This window comes from Sebastes umbrosus, chromosome 24 (genome assembly GCF_015220745.1).
Source record: "Sebastes umbrosus isolate fSebUmb1 chromosome 24, fSebUmb1.pri, whole genome shotgun sequence".
NCBI lineage: Eukaryota > Metazoa > Chordata > Actinopteri > Perciformes > Sebastidae > Sebastes > Sebastes umbrosus.
In genome coordinates this window covers 6,900,064-6,917,039 of record NC_051292.1, presented here as the reverse complement: position 1 = coordinate 6,917,039, position 16,976 = coordinate 6,900,064, and the positions used below count along the sequence as shown (strand labels likewise).

General features: G+C 41.3%; 1 protein-coding gene across 3 annotated transcripts in view; it reads right to left on the bottom strand.

Annotated features, from left to right (window-relative positions):
• LOC119483354 (interleukin-1 receptor accessory protein-like 1) overlaps nt 1-16,976 on the bottom strand; it is a 314,228-nt gene that overhangs the window by 152,478 nt on the left and 144,774 nt on the right. For all 3 annotated transcript variants that reach the window (XM_037761374.1, XM_037761376.1, XM_037761375.1), the window contains one exon: nt 10,085-10,364. In XM_037761374.1, coding sequence (XP_037617302.1) covers nt 10,085-10,364 — 280 coding nt within the window. The remainder of the gene's footprint in view (nt 1-10,084; nt 10,365-16,976) is intronic.

Here is a 16,976-nt window from a genome sequence, read left to right as displayed (position 1 = left end):
TCTTTTACTTTGAATAAATCAATGTTGTGTCTTACTCACATTGACAGTAAAAGTCAATAAGTGCATCTGGTTTTCCATAATATGTTAAGTGCCGATCAATGTAAGGGAACTGAACCGAACTTCCACAGCATGTTAACTATATGAGCTGAGATAGAGGTTGATTAAAATGCTAAACTTAAAGCAGATGTTCACAGATGGCCGTGGGCGAATTATGATGGTACAGTATGAGGTCTTAAATATACTGGAGCTGCCAGAGAAATGGAATGAAATAAAGAAATGAAGCAAAAACAGACTGTAGAGCTGTTTTTTTTCTTTTTTGCAGCTATAGCTAGTGTGATTTACTGTATGTTATACACTGTGATCAGGTTCTCTGGCTCTAAAAGGGGGGAACCTCAAGTATTTTAGTATGAACTGATTGTGGTTGAATGCATCAGGGCAAATATTCTAAGTAATAAATACTGACATCTCTGAATATATGCAGGAAAATGGCATTGTGTTATGTGTAGAAATGAATATGAATTCAGATCATTAACTGGAATTAACATTATTGTGTGTGACTTGTGTGATTAAAACGTTTTCCAATTTCCAGAGCCTTGTAAAGTCCAAAAGTCTCAATTTATTGAAAAAACATAGATGAAATTATTTCCAAAATTCACACATTCACTTCAATCCATTATTGTTGGCGTCTAGCCTTTCAAAAACAACATTTTCACCGCAGTCAAAAATGTTTGCTGTCCTACTTGCCACGGTGCAACACGCACCTGTATTAACAGAGCAGTCAAGGAGAAGGCGAATGTCGGAGATTGTGTCAAAAATGTCTGTTAATGCACTGAAAAGACTTAAGTTGACTCTAGCCTGTAACACTTTTTTTAATATAGCCTATATTTTGTTTTTTGGACCCAATCATAGCTCTAATCTGCACTCTCTTTTCCACCAACAGAACAAACACCAAGATTTTTGCTATAATGAAAAAGTTTAAATACAGATCAGTGAAAAAGAAACAAACAAACTATAGATTTAAAGTTAACAGTATTTTTAATGATCTTTTTTGTTTGCTAAATGGAAGTCTACTACTATTGAGCACCTGGCCCAAAAATGGTTCCATGTGCAGACTCTTCTTTGACACTGCCATTGTAACATCCGACGTCCACAGTGAATATCCGGCCAAGTTCACACTGCCACATCACAAGGCTGAATAAAGCACAGTGTGAAAGGTGGACTAAGCCCAAACAGCAGCCCATACATCATCAGACAATGGCTGCTGGAAAACCACCTCTACTAACCCACATAGAGCCAACTAAAAGGCTGTCCAAACACTGTGTCAACAGAACACTCTCTCTATACAGGTGTGAAGAATACTGAATATAGGGGACCATCATCAATAACCCCTGGCTTGTGAATGAAGCCGCTTCGCAAATCCATATCACACAATTAACGAAAACCCCACCTGGGCGCTGTGAATAACTGCTGCCAGAGATTTGGCACCAACTCTCTCATAACCTCTTAAAGTAGTTTGTGGAAGATGCTCTTTTCTCCCATCAGTCATTGCTGCAGTGCATCTGTGCTGCACTACTTTCTTGGGTAATCTGTTGATGGACTTTATATAGCTTCTGTTTAGCCATTACGGAAATCACAGCTCATGTAAACTGTACATTTCTTCTCCAAACTAACTGCTGCTGTCAGATACATAAAACAAATGTCTTTGCGGTTAGTTCACCACGCCAGCAGCAAGGCTCTAGGGCTCCTGACTGAATACCTCAACAAATATTGGATGGATTTTCATGTAATTTTGTGCAATCCCCGGAGAACAAGGAAATGCCATTTCAATGGCTCTATGCTTCAATAACTTCCCTGTCTTAGTAACAAACAAAGCTAGATAGAGAGAGTGACCTACTGGATAGAGGGAACAAGCGACTGAACAGAGCGACCCACTGGACAGAGCAAGCAGCCCACTGGACAGAGCAAGCGACTGGACAGAGCTAGCGACCCACTGGACAGAGCAAGCGAGTGACTGGACAGAGCAAGCGACTGGACAGAGCTAGCGACCCACTGGACAGAGCAAGTGACTGGACAGAGCGACCCACTGAACAGAGCAAGCAACTGGACAGAGCAAGCGAGCGACTGGACAGAGCGAGCAACCCACTGGACAGAGCGAGCGTCCCACTGGACAGAGCGAGCGACCCACTGGACAGAGCGAACGACCCACTGGGCAGAGCGAGCGAGCAACTGACTGGACAGAGCGAAAGATCCACTGGCTAGATCAGGCAACTCACTGGATAAAGCGAGCGACCAACTGGATAAAGCGAGGGACCCATTGGACAGAGCGAGCGACCCACAGGACAGAGCAAGCGACCAATTGGACAGAGTGAGCAAGCGAGCGACTGGACTCTCTAAAGAACTATAAAGACATTTTTATAGTGTTGGTTTAAAATTCAGCTATAGTTGACCATATATCATAAGTACATATTGTATGTAGAAATCCAACTCAAATACAAAAATGATTTGTGCATCACGAGGAGCTGTTACAAATTTCTAAATTATTAAAAGAGAAAACATTCTAGAAATTAAGAAACAAGGTGCCAGATTCCAGATGTTGGGGGCGGGGTATTGCTAACGTTCGGTAAGATGATTGGATGGAAAAGTTATTTTTCATTTCATTGTGACTTCATCCATATGTGCCTCTGCGCCGCACCGCATTTGAAAACAAACTCCATTAATAAACATCCATCATTGTTATGGCCCTCCACGGCGAAGCTATTCCACAGAGCCACAGCTAACTGATTGTCTCCTGCCAGGTAGCTTATAACACAAACACCATCCTTATATTATACATCATCCATAACCCCTGGCAGCACAAACCATCCCTGCTGCTCCTTAGTCTAGCGTCTCTCATTGGCTTTGACAGCTGGGCTGGATCAATTGGACAGGCCCTGACTCGGGCTGAATGACAGAGTGTTCCAGACGGCCCATTCTGACTGTCACTTCCCTGAGAGATCACCAGCCACTCCTGCCCACGAATACTAACACAGTCAACATGGCTGCGGTCTGGGACGGGTAGGAGGTGGGTTCTCCGCACGAGTTCTCGGTGTGTACGTGTGTGCACAGGGGTGCCAGGTGAGGCACACTCGCAGCAGGCTTAAATAAGCAAATGGACGCACGCCCACCCCTTTGTTATCTCCCCCTCCCATTGTCCTTTGCTGGTGACAGCCCAGGCATTGCAGGACATGCAGGAAACCCATTAATAAGCCCGGGACACTGGCAGCTTGCCAACACCGGTTGGACAGGGTTAAAGGTGAAACATTAGCTACCTGCCAAGAAGTGGGATCCTCTCTGTGCTGCTACATCTGTCCTATATCTGACACTGTAATCCCTGGGCTTTCCACGCTGATCAATACTCTGTGGATGTGTGTGTCTGTTTGAACATAACTGCAGAGTGATGCCTTCTTAGGTTGGTGATTGTTTCTGCTAGAGTTTGTGCATGAAAGGGAATGTGTCATTTCAGAAAGACCATTGACGAATTACATTGCAATAGACAACTTTGTTCATTAAGATGGAAAATGGCAGAAACACTTCCAAAGATTTTATAAACTTCTTGATAATGTTACATCTAGCAGGAAAAAACAAAAACTGTCACTTAAGAAACATCGACTACCATCATGCATTGCACATGACCTGAATAGAGTATTATTGTAGGTCAACCAGGGAGTTAGCATCACCCTGGGTTCCCTCGACAAAAAGCCAATGGGATTTTTCTATTGGGTTTTGGATTATTGCAGAAAATAAACTCTGTGGTAAACAAACGTTTATGATACTTACACGTTTTGTTCAGCAAGATAATCTCCACAACTTTTATGATTTTTTGAAGCGTAAATGCGGTCGCCAGAAGTAAAACGCTAACGTTAGGCTATTAACAAACTACACCACGGTAGTCGGCGTAATGAGGTTTATTAGTCCCATTTAGCCACTTGTTGGCAATCACCTTTTTTTAGAAATGTAAACGCTTCAAAAGTCACAAGTGGGATATTTACTTGCGTATTTTACAGTATATCGCAGAACAAAATGTTAAAATCTCTTCAGCTTGTGTCAACCACAGACCTTATTTCAGGCATCTGACTAAAAACCCACTGACTTCCAGACGAGGGAACCAGTCACAGAATTCAATATATGCAGGAGTGAACAGTCCACGAGTGAACAATTAAAGATTCCACAATCAGCTAAGCCGATGTCAAGCTGGGGAAACACCTAAAGATTACTGAAACCTACAAAGACTCCATGCACAACAACTTTTTTAACATACAGAAAAGGTGATTAGAGTGACGTTGCTAGGTGATCCTAGAGATCCCACGAGACATCAAAGCAGAAACAGACATCCATCATCCATCAAATCAGTTTGCCGTGCTAATTAATGCTGCGTCTGCGCATGAAAGGCAAAAGCGACGGAGAAAACGAGCTACATTATAATGAGAGGAGTGGATGGAGGGATCAGGCAGCGAGGACTTAAAACCCTGCGGAGAGCAGCCGGTGATTGAACTTAAGATTGAGGTGAACGGCGGGTGAGCGGTGGCTCTGCCCTGAAACTAGGACGGACTGGATTATAAAATAATACCTGCTCACTTACGGCGCACCGCAACATTTTAGCCTTTGCCATTTTCAACAAAAAATGATTAACTGAACACACTTTATCTAACCCAAATCTATCACTCACTGTACTATTGTAGATTCAAATCCCATACTTTGCGATTACTATTCACTCCATGTTTTCCTGTCATGATGTTAGAATTAGCAACTTTGTAATGCTAATAGGCTTACAGAGACTCAGTTAGTGGTATCCTCAAAGTACCCGGATGGCCTGTGTGTGTGTGTGTGTGTGTTTTCTGTCACTCTACAGTAACTGACATACTCAGCCACTGCAGATGTTTTCGCTCTGCATACGACAGCCCCCCTCCGGCGCAGAGCATCTGAAAACCCTCCATTTGACACACGGCGCCGCTCATCTGCTCCCCATACTGTATGTGGCGTGAGCGGTCCCTCGTCATATGGCCGTAACACATGTAGATCTGTGTGTGTGTGTGTGTGTGTGTGTGTGAGCGAAAGAGACATGCTCAGAGTGTGTGTCAAGTTGGCCTGCTTTTACATACAGATTGGAGGCACATTAAGTTCCTGTCAGTGGCAGCTCGTCTCAAGGGGAGTAGAGAACTGACATGTCGCGTTTGTGTGTGTGTTAGTGTATAACGACGCCCTCTGACATCCTTAAGTGCAGCTGAGCAAATACACAAAGATGTGACGAGCGCGGGCACACTGCTGCATGTATGTTAAGAGACGTGGGAAGGCCATATTTAGTCTTGTGTTTTAGCTCTACTTCACAGGATTCACACAAGTCTTGGAACAAACAGGAACTCAAACACTATTAAGAACATACATTATGATTAAGAAACTGGATGATTTGAATTGGAAATAATTGTGTTTATCTGCACATCTTCCCACAGCTGCTTTTCAGATATGAAACTTTGCAAAACTTAGATGAAGATGTGCTTTTTTTCCCCCCAGTGCAGATGTGTCTCTGTCATCTATATTATGCCACATGACCAAGCTGCTCACAAAGCGTATTTTTTATTATACTTCACAGGGCTGGCAGTAATAATGGCTTGGGTAGAATAACACACAACCTCAATATTCACAAGGCCTAGTTGATATGATTGCGAATATGAACGTCTCATGTAAAATAAATACTTAAATATTACGATTGGCTTGGAATTTGGGATTCTGCTTGAAGGTAACACATTGGTGGTTAACTGGCCAATAACGCCACAGCCAGTGTGTGTTCACTGGCTGTGGCCATGTTGATGTGGGTGTATTATGAATATTCTGCCTACACTGTTAAGCGTTGCCTAGTGCAATAACACCTGTGACAGACAGCTGGCAGACAAATCTCTTCCCCCGGTTATCTGGAGAGCCTGTGGACAGGACCGCGGACTGACAGTCCCCGTATTACTGATGCCACATGAGAATTACATCATAAACTCACAGTTGAGAGGCTTCGACAGAAAGTGTGTTACTCTAGGATATGATAAAATTAAAATAAATAAATACATAAAACTGCCTCAGTATCTAACTATAAGGCAAGGAATATTTCTGTGTGTGTCCTTCATATATATCAAGAACCGTCAAGCTGATTTACTTCACATTTGAGGGGTATATTGCGGGGGACCCAAAGACGTGCCATGTTGAATTCGGTGCAATTTGGACACACGACACGTTCAATATTGATAAACTTTGACTAAACAAGCTATAGTGCTCTGTGCAGCAGCAGGGGCGGGGCTTTAAGGCTCTGACCTACATGAAAAAATTCAAAATATGTTAAGTAAAGTCACCAAACAAGCCAGATATGTTTGCCTTTGGGGATAATATTGAATTATCATAGAAGGCTTGAAATGATAAATGAAGATGACTTTTTCTTTTTGTTAGTAGTTATTGATAGCATTTCCCACCTGCATGAATTTTAATGCTGCCGTGTTCAATAATATCCCTGTTTAACATATCACCTGTCGCTTTCATGACAGAAAAGCATAATCGATAACAAATATTACAGTTAGTTTTATAGGTGTATAGGGAAATGGTTAAGTAAGCCGCCTAAAGAAACAAAGTGGTAATGTGACTATGTAGATGTCGCAATTTCTTATTCTTAGGATTTCCAAGGATGACTAAGAAACCCAAATGTTCATATCATTATATTATTATCCCAATGAAGATTGATTAAACAAGAATACTGAATCTAGCTTTAATCTTCTCTACTATACCTCCCTGCTTCTGAAATAGGAGAAGAGAAATGGTAAATGATGACAAATACCAGTGAAAAGATCATTGTCTGAAGACTTCAGCGTCATCCATGCGTTAACATTCTTGGACACACTACCAACACTTGCTTTGAGACAATAACATCATTGGAGTCCATAGTAACCGGGATTGAATTGTTCTTACATGCTCAAGTATGAAATGTATCCGGTGAGAGACGACTTATTGTTGTGCCGTGATTCATTCGTTCCAACGCTCGGCGCTCTAATTCCCTAGGTCCCTTCAAAGGGTGAGGATCCTCAAGTAAGAAAAAAAAAAAACACTGCCAAGAGCCTAATCCAAATGTGATATGTTAACATATGCGAGCGCTGATCATCTATAGGAACCCGCGCTGCCGAGACAAAAGAGAAGAGCAATCCTCTGATTTGGCTGCGGCGACAGGGAATTGAAATGAGTCACGTCTGCATAGCGGCGCTGCTACGTGGTTGTAAAATTGGATGAATCCAGTCCTGCAATTTTTAACACGTTGTCAACGCTCGAGTGAAGGCATGAGGAGAAAGTGACAAAAGCACATGTCATGCTGTAGCCATTTAAGGTCGAAAGCTTCATCTTCCGCACTTCGAAGATGCTCTCTTTAACCTCTGCCTTTAAATAACATCATGTGACATATATGTACTTTGGGGGCATTTTCAGACTACCATATGTGGATTCAGTTGATGTGTCTGTTTTCTTTGAACCGCTGCTCTGTCAGTCATCTGGACTGAGCCTTGGCCTTATTATTGCGGCTCCATAACTTGCAGTATATGCAAATACAGGACTATAAATCATTATAATGTGATGGTCCCATGTGGTCAATTCTGTATGCACTTCAGAACACTGCATTAAACTAAACATGTGACACACACAGTAACCAATAACCCAAGTCCTCCTGTTAAAAGCCACCGAACTGTATGTCGCTGACTAATGAGCCAGTACAGAGGAAAAAAATGCCCTTTACCTACAAGGTTAATAAGTTATTACTATATAAGAATGCATGTGCACATTATTCAGATTATTTCTTCAACTCAGCTGTAGCAAAAATGACAGTAAACACCTTGTGACAAATTAATCTTTTCTGTTTTGGTTCAATCTCAACCTCATGTCCAGGCACAGCAAGCAGCTGTTTTCAGTGGAAAATCTCTGATAAACCCAGTGTACACTACCAGCCCAGCACCAAGGAGAAAGATGCGAAAACATCTCGGAATCAATCAGCATCTAAATGTTATTATGCATTATTATTTCTGGCCTACTTGCCAGGTTAAAATTAGCTGTGGCTATATTAAGCCCTAGCCTTTGGAAAAAAAACGCCTAACATTCCCAAAATGAATCAGGAATAGCTCCTCAACCATAAGGCTTATATGCATATTTATGGTCTCTTTTGAAAGGGAAGAAGCTAGGAAATATGAATCCATTGGGAGCTAAGCACAACGGAACACTGAAAAGACATTTATAGGCGACCAAAATGTTACAATTAACTTCCATGAACTAAAAACACACTGTAAAAGGGTTCAAGTTCTAAGACAAATCACAAACGACGCCGTGATAGCGACCTGTCAATCAGAGGGTAGCCACGCCCTAAAGCATACACTGCTTTATGATCTATTTGACTCTACATGGGACCATAATTCACTAAATGAACATCATGCTGTATTGAAGAAGACTTGAAACTAGCGATTGAGACCATTAACTCATGTTTACAATGTTTACTGAGGTAATAAATCAATAGAGAAGTAGGCTCATTTTCTCGTAGACTTCTATACAATCAGATTTCTTCTTGCAACCAGAGGAGTCGCCCCCTGCTGGCTATTAGAAAGAATGCATTGGCTTCAGGAGGTAGCCCACTGGTTTATATAAAATCACACATGAATATTCCAATCATGAAATGGTCTTAATGTGCTGGAGCTAATCAGAGCATCACGCGTCAGTTTCCTATAATACTGTGAAGATGTGAACACCCCCAACACTGAAAATCAGAGGAGCTGATTGTAGCATCAATGCTGGCATTGTAAATAAAGGTCAGAGCTGTAAATGGTCCATTCCTGGGGCAGTTGAAAGTTAAGCATTAAAAAGTGAATACTTAAAACCTGCAGAAAGCAACTATAGACAACAATAGTCCAAAGAAATGCCTGCAGAGAGAAATCCTGCGCCATGGAAAAGTGCTCTGCATTCAGAACTATTGTTATTTCTCTCCATGATGGGCAAATAAGTGTTGCCCCTTAATTTGCTTCTGAATGGCGAAAGACTGGCGACAAAGCAACACCACTCTTCCAAATCAAATCTCATGGCTCTACTTTCCGCGCGATTACACAATAACTCGGAGCTGACTGATTGTCTACCTCCAGAAAAACGCTGCCAGCGTCGCTGAATGGAGGATTGTTGGATTGGCGCTGCCCGTTTCTATTCACGGCGACCGCCGCAGCAAAAGGGGAGAGTGCTAATGGTGATGAATAGTAATGGCCAAAACCTCTTAGAATTGGGCTTGTGAAACACGAGGAAACCTGTGCTGAGTGCAACCGCTCAGGAGTACATTATTCTCCTGTTTTTTTTTGCCAGTGGAACAAATGTCCTAAATCGATTGAAATACAAATGTTTTTGTGCATTTTTATGAGCGCTCTTATCTTTCAGGACGATGTGTTTCAAAGTTCCCCTTGTCCTGGACAACCTCCACGTTTAATGAAAACTTCTGCCAATATGAGCTCAGAAGTCACCACATTATAGAACTCATAAATCAAACAATTGTCTTCCTCCACCATCAGGCAAGTGGAAAAGGAAGATAGTACGAATCCCCTCCTCTTTTTTATCTTAGCCGCCTTTTTCCCTTTCCTCAATCTTCCTGTGCTGAATTACTGCCCGCTCGCTTTCATCTCACTCCTTCCTCTTTCACGTTTTCAGAAAGAAGGACTTGGGAGTTATGGATTTACCAATAGCACCTAATGGCTTACTGTCCCCCAGAGGAGGATAAAGAAATAATTTAGCATATAAAAGTGAAGCAAAGGGGGGCCTCATACTGTTAGAAGATGCTCTGTGGACCAAGGACCAGTGCTCTTTTGGCCAGAGATGAGAGACTTCATTAGAAGTCACCAGGGGAGGACTTGAAAATAGCTTTACTCGTGTCCACAGGGCTCCAGAAAATGTTATTTACCCCTGCTATTTTACTGACACACTGGTGGCAAAACAAGTCCAAAATGGTGGAGGACTTTCTCATGGATGCTTGCTCCAAAAACAGCAATTTAAATAGAAATGAAGAGCTTACCTTAATACGCAGGAATAGTAGCCAATGTCGTCCAACTCTGCTGGTCGGAACCATATGGCGTCCTCCTCTTTGCTCATCCTCGTGCCGTCGAAACTGATGGGTTCCTCGAAGTCGCCGTGTCCTGCACTTTTGTACCACATAAGGCTAAGTCCTGCGCTCTGCGCGTGGGTGTAGTTGGCCCGGATATATCCATAGAACAAAGCGCACTTAATCCGTACAGGTTCCCCCAGAAGCACCTTGTATTTCAGGTAGTCCACCGACCAATCCGTGCAGCCTTCCACTGAAAGAAAAATAGGACAGAGAAAAGGAGAATTAAGCAGATATTTTTTGGAGCCAATTCTCATCATCGCCAAGCCGAGCCGAGGCGATTTGTAATCATGAAAAGGGTATGCGGCAACCAGTACAAGATCACTTTCAGAGCTGGCATCAGTCTGTCTGTTCATGTGCTTTGCCAGCGATCCTTGTATCACAATCAATCAGGACGCCCTTTTCCTCCGCGCAGCACTGATGCACAATGTTTCGGTTTGTTTTTCACAAGAACACACAAACCAAATGAGGCGATTAGTGCATATCCACACCTTTAACACATGTATGGCTCAATGAGTTCCCAGCTAATTAAAGACAGAGAAGTAGAAACAGGCATCCTTATAGATCCACGGAATTGCATTGCTAGGCAACAGCTTGGGCCCATGTTTACTTCCTGTCAGCTGATATCATTCACATACACTGCATTAAGGAATCCATAAAAGAAAGTCATTACATCACTGATCTGGTGCCCAGTCCGTAGTATTCTACCTGTATTTGATTTTAATGGGACATCTTTGTTATCAATGATCAATCTCGGAACCCATCGGCTATCGGTCTGACGACGGATACGCCACTTGGGGTAAGGGGCTCTAATTTAAGTGTAAGATTCCACTTTGCTATAGGCGTGATATAAGTTTTAAATTAGTTCAGACTTCTCACAAATCATTGTTTGGTCACATGTGGTTGGTGCGGGTTACCATGGTTACGCGTCTCCAACCTGTAAGGAGGCTCTCAAGAAGTGACCAGGTAATTGCAGTTCAGTGCACTCTACTGTTCATTCACATAAAAGTATGTTGAATGATAGTACACATATTGAGTATGTAGTGCACAGTATGCGACGCAGCCTGAGACACATTTGGAATGTCAAATGGTCTATAAGATGTAAATATGTTGGTGAAGTGTTTCATTACCACTCCTGTATATCCTTTTGAATGTTAAACTGAACTCTCAACATACCGATTGCTGCATTCAATCATTGCTTCCTGTCTGCCCCTGCCTTCACTTACAAACATTACTGTATTTATATTTGACTCGTGTGTCGCCGTCTCATACATAAATTGAGTCTACTGGCAATAAACTGTGTATAAGCCACCGTCAATATCCGTTTAAATGCCAGTGATGGCACTCATCTACATTTTGACCTGAGAGAATCAGAAGCTGCAGTAAATCTGCATTCCCCTTCCGACTATCCTCGGCTCTCAAAGGATGTTTTCAGTCATATAAATGGAAAAAAGTAGCTTGTCTCATATTGTGCCGCTGCACATGTCAAGGCGGAGCAATGGGGGTCTTCCTGATACGACATCTAATAAAGCTCACCGACTGCCAGTCAAAAAAAAAAGTTGCAAAGATTGAATAATACTGCATTATTCATGCACAGCAGGCAAAGGGATGGTTTTTGATCCTCAGACTTATTTTCCATCTTTGGGTGTATATATATATATATATATATATATATATCAGATTCATGAAAAACACCACATTTTAAATTGACACTTAATCTTGACCAAGTTCTTGCACACCAGAGAAAAGTCACAGAGGCAATACCAACTTCTGAGTTGCTGATTGGAATTTTCCCTCACAGTGAGTTGTGTAACTGGGGTGAATCACCATGGTAACCTATGTTGTACAGCTAACCTGCTGCTGAGTAGGTTTGGTTCAGATCAATGCCTCCTGTAGGATTGACAACTTTACAATAAGATTTACAATAAAACTACTTAATTCACTATATTCACTTTACGAGTACAGTACTGTTCCAGTCCGGACCGGCCTGATTGCTTGGCCCCCAGAAGTGCTGCTTGCAGCGTTATCGAGAACCGCGGTATGGCTGCTTATACCCGCCAAGTGAGAAGATGATTGGATGAACGGTTCTCGGGATATGCGAATTAAAGCCATACATACATACACAGACAGACAAAGAATACTTCCTTCATAGTTAGATGTTGCTGCTATACTGCCACCTATTGTCCAAATGACACCACATTTGTCATGGTCACTCAGATACCATATCTACGCAAGTCCACCAAATGTGGTCCCAATAGCACAACGCATTCAGGAGATATAACATTTTTTGTAATATAAGCCTTACCCAAAGCGTTTGAGCTAACTTTGAGGGGCAGCGATAGCAAAACTGTATGGAATATCAACAATCAGAAAATGTAACTTCTCCCAACATGGCCAATAGATGTTTTGTACCAAATTTGTTGACGATTGCTCAAAATTTGTAGGATGAGTTATGAAAAATCTGGTTTGGAAACAATTCAAAATGGTGGAAAATCAATCTAGACACCCACAAAGTCCAGGGAAAAAAGAATTTTGTTTCTGACAGTTAAGTGTAAAAAGCACAAAGTTCCTTGTTATAGCGCCACCCTTTGGCCAAATTGCACCACATTCAACACTGCACTCTCTTAGGTCCGGAGCAATACACCCACCAAGTGTGAAGTCGATCAGATGAGCGGTTCTTGAGATATGCAAAGGACACACAGAGAGACAGAGATTCCTCGCTTTATAGTTAGATCTTATGAATCAGATAAAAGCGACTGAGTTTGATAAAGTTTTATCAAAAAGTATATTTCTCTCTGCTCTTTTACTTGGTTTTATATTTGAAAAACAAACTGGGCCCACGCCGAATCAAAAACAAGCTCTCTGCCTGCTTCACCTTATCCACTTTTTCCCCTTCCTGTTCCTGACATCCTCTTCTCCCTCGCCTCACCTCGCAGCATCGCTCTTCCTTTAAAAACAGCTGGCGAGCACAGCTGCCGCAGACTCAACAGGCTTCGCTAATTGAGCCTCTATAAATGTTTTATTTACCAAAGAAGCAACTCGGGCGCCAATCAGCGAGGTGCAGCGTTGTGTGGGAGGGAGGGAGTCGTTGGGGGTAACCGGGGGTGGGGTGTTGGCGGGGAATTGATTAAAGCATGCTGATTTATGTTATTGTGTTCTATTGTGTGGTACTGTGAGGGTCATGCTGGGAGCGGCGGCAACAGCACTGGTGGGTGCTTTAGGTGCTGGATAAAAGATGAAAGAAGGAGAAGCTGCAGTGGAGTTTAATAGCAAGAGATCCATCAGTTACCAAAATCTCGCAGTAAGAGATTTTGGTGTCAAAGAGCTTAAACGTTGAGTATTACTAAATTAATTTGTGTAAAACCCAAAAAAACACACAGCATACATGTCTACGCCAGCAAATAAAAACTGCACACGATGTACAGACAGTGGGAAGAACGTGGGTTAATGGGGGCCAAATTGGTCATTTTTGCCCCGGGCCTCCCAGGAGTTAATCCGTCCATGCTTGACTTTTCACAATAATATAAAGCACAGAAAAGCAGCAAATCCTCAAGTTTTGGAAGCTGAAACCAGCAAATGTTTGGTAGTTGTGCTTGATAAATAACTTAAACAATTAACTGATAATCAAAATAGTAGGGGAAGGGGGAAAAAAATTGAGTATAGTATCGCAATATTTTGCAGTGGCAATATTGTGTCGATACGACGAAGTATAAATCTTTTATTATATAAACTATTAACCTCTTAACAATCCGATGGGTTGAGTGAATGGACTGGTATCATATGAAACTAGAAAACTACCAACTAGATAGATACTAGATAAAACTGATGTTGACAAACTGCATAATTTGCAGGTTGAAAAAAGCAATATATCGTATCGCAATACTCGCAAAATGATTAAAATCGCAATAAGATCGTATCGTGATAATATCGTATCTTGATAATATTGTATCGTGATAACATTGTATCGTGATAACATTGTATCGTGATAATATCGTATGGTGATAACAATGTATCGTGATGATATGGTGTGGTGATGATATGGTATCTTGATGACATGGTATTGTGATGATATGGTCTCGTGACGACATCGTATCGTGATGATATGATGTGGTGATGATATGGTATTGTGATGATATGGTATTGTGATGATATCGTATCGCGATGATATGGTATCGTGATGACATGGTATCGTGATGATATGGTATTGTGATGATATGGTATCGTGATGATATGGTGCGGTGATGATATGGTGCGGTGATGATATGGTATCTTGATGATATGGTATCGTGATGATATGGTATCGTGGGGCCTCCAAAAAAAGTTGGTGATTCATGTTCTGTCTGTCCAACAGCTAATTTCAATAGCTCACTTCTATGTTTTCTTGAGGATGTTGACAGGTTTTCGTGGAAATGTATGAAATCAGTTGAATCAGGTTAGAGAAAAAAACTGATAAAATACAGCACTTTATCAAAAACTGATCCTCGAATTCACTTAACCTTAAAGATTCAAAATATACGACTTTAGAGTGTTTGAGGATGGACGTACTGAATGTGCCATTAGCTCGGTAATTTCACTGTCAGGCAGATTTGACAGCTCACTTTACCTGCAGCAGCGGCGTCAAATCTGCAGCACCTTTCCTGATCCGACATGATCCTAAATCAGCGACAATAATAAGTCTTCATTTCATGAGAACACTGTGTTCAGACACTTTGACATAACGCTCTAAAACTCCTTTTGATTTCCTCAATTAAGTGGGTCCTCCAAGGAGTTAGACAATGAAAAAACGACCCATATTGTACAACTAGAGTGAAGAACTAGAAACAAATTTAAGCAAAATACAAATGCCAGTGAAGGCGGCGTGTGCACCCAATACCACAATCCTTTCATTGTGATTAAGTCTAGCTGTTGCCATGGCAACAAAGGGCCTACCCCTCGCTTATCAAGAACTTGCTAATTAGTTTGTGGACGATAATAACTCGGAGGCTTAAGGTAAGACAACCGCAGCCAAGATGGTTTCACTTCTAATCATGTGTCCTAATTGAGAGGCTGAAGTGTTTTACGCACACAACCAATAAAAACAGCAGGGGACTGGAAAAGGTCACGTAAGCAGGCGCCGGCTCAAACAGAGAACGAGATTAGTCTGCGTGGAGTAATCTTCCTGATAAGTCTCTTAGGTGTACATACCAAAACAACACAGGAAATACTACAGTTCTCCTCCCGTGCTGCAGCTTGTGTTGGTTTCTATATATGAATATGCAACATAAAAGCATAATATATGATATACTAAAACTCTTTAAGATAGATTTTGACACTACAAGACATAACCACAAAGTAACCTGCAGGATCCACCTGAGTTGACCTTGTACTTTAGCCAAATAATCAGATTACTAAAACCAACTGGCCCAGGGGCTTTGAGGGGGTGGGGAGCCCTGGTTCACTGATTAAAAAAAAAATTAAAAAGAGGTTGAACGAGCTTAAAATATATGAAGTTGTTAAAATGAACACCAACAACTACAATATTAAAATGCTGCTGACAACTGTTTAATACAAAACTGTTTATAATCGAATAGAATAATGTGTAAAGTGTCCTTTTCTGTTTTAACTTCAGTACATTTGGTTATAATACATCTGTACTTATACTGAAACTGTATACTATAACTGAATGACCTACTTGTAATGGAGTATTTAACATGGTAGTATAGGTACTTTTTAGGGCTGTCGGTCGATTAAAAATATTTAATCGCAATTAATCGCAAATTAATAACACATTTTTGTCAAGTATTTAATACTCTTATCAACATGGGAGTGGGCAAATATGATGACTTTATGCAAAATGTATGTATATATTTATTATTGGAAATCAATTAACAACACAAATCAATAAAAAAATATGACAAACTGCAGCCCAACAGTCAACAACAGCTGTCAGTGTGCTGACTTGACTATGACTTGCCCCAAAACTGCATGTGATTATCATAAAATTATCAAAAGACCCCTTCATTCTCGCATCATTATTATTATGTTAACTTTGACAGCCCTAGTGCTTTTTCTTAAATAAGGTATCTCAATACTTAGGATAAATATTGAAAAGCATAATGTGCCAGTATGCTACACTTAACTGGTCTTTGCACCCTTATATACATGTTCTATCGGCCCCTGGCAGAAAAGAAAGAGCCTTCAGTTTGGCTGCAGAGACTGGATTTGGTTCCGGAAAGAAACACAGTAAATGCATCACTGCCAAACATCAGACAGCCTGGCTCAGTCATTGCCTTTCCCATCAGCACCGCAAACAAACACTTCTACGGCTGAACATTTTCCCCTCCTACTGAAGAAAATGTAGGTCTCGCAGAATGGGAAATGATGTTGTCTGAGTACCAGGTATTTGCTACTACAGTAAAATATCGTGCAGTAAAACATAAATTGACACATTTGGATATTGTATATAATTAAATTACATCCATATTAGTATGCATCTGATAAAAAAGACAAATGAAAAAGTGATAAAAAAGTGAAAACATATGCAACATGTACAAATGACTGCCAGATAATGGATGCTTTTTAAACCACCCTAAGGCTGTTCGATTACTGCACAGGGTTTTGAACATATCACTGAGAAGTTAAAGAGAAAAACACAAAAATCCTAAATTAATTTCCCTTAGAGGGTGAACTTCAGCCCAACTGTTTCAAAGGGGCTTGCCGTATTTATCTCTTAATACCGCCACGAGGAGCTTTGCCGACGCCAGTATCCGTTATCTCCCACCTATCCTCAAATTGCCCGTTTCAGACTTTTGACAGAGGGTTATCG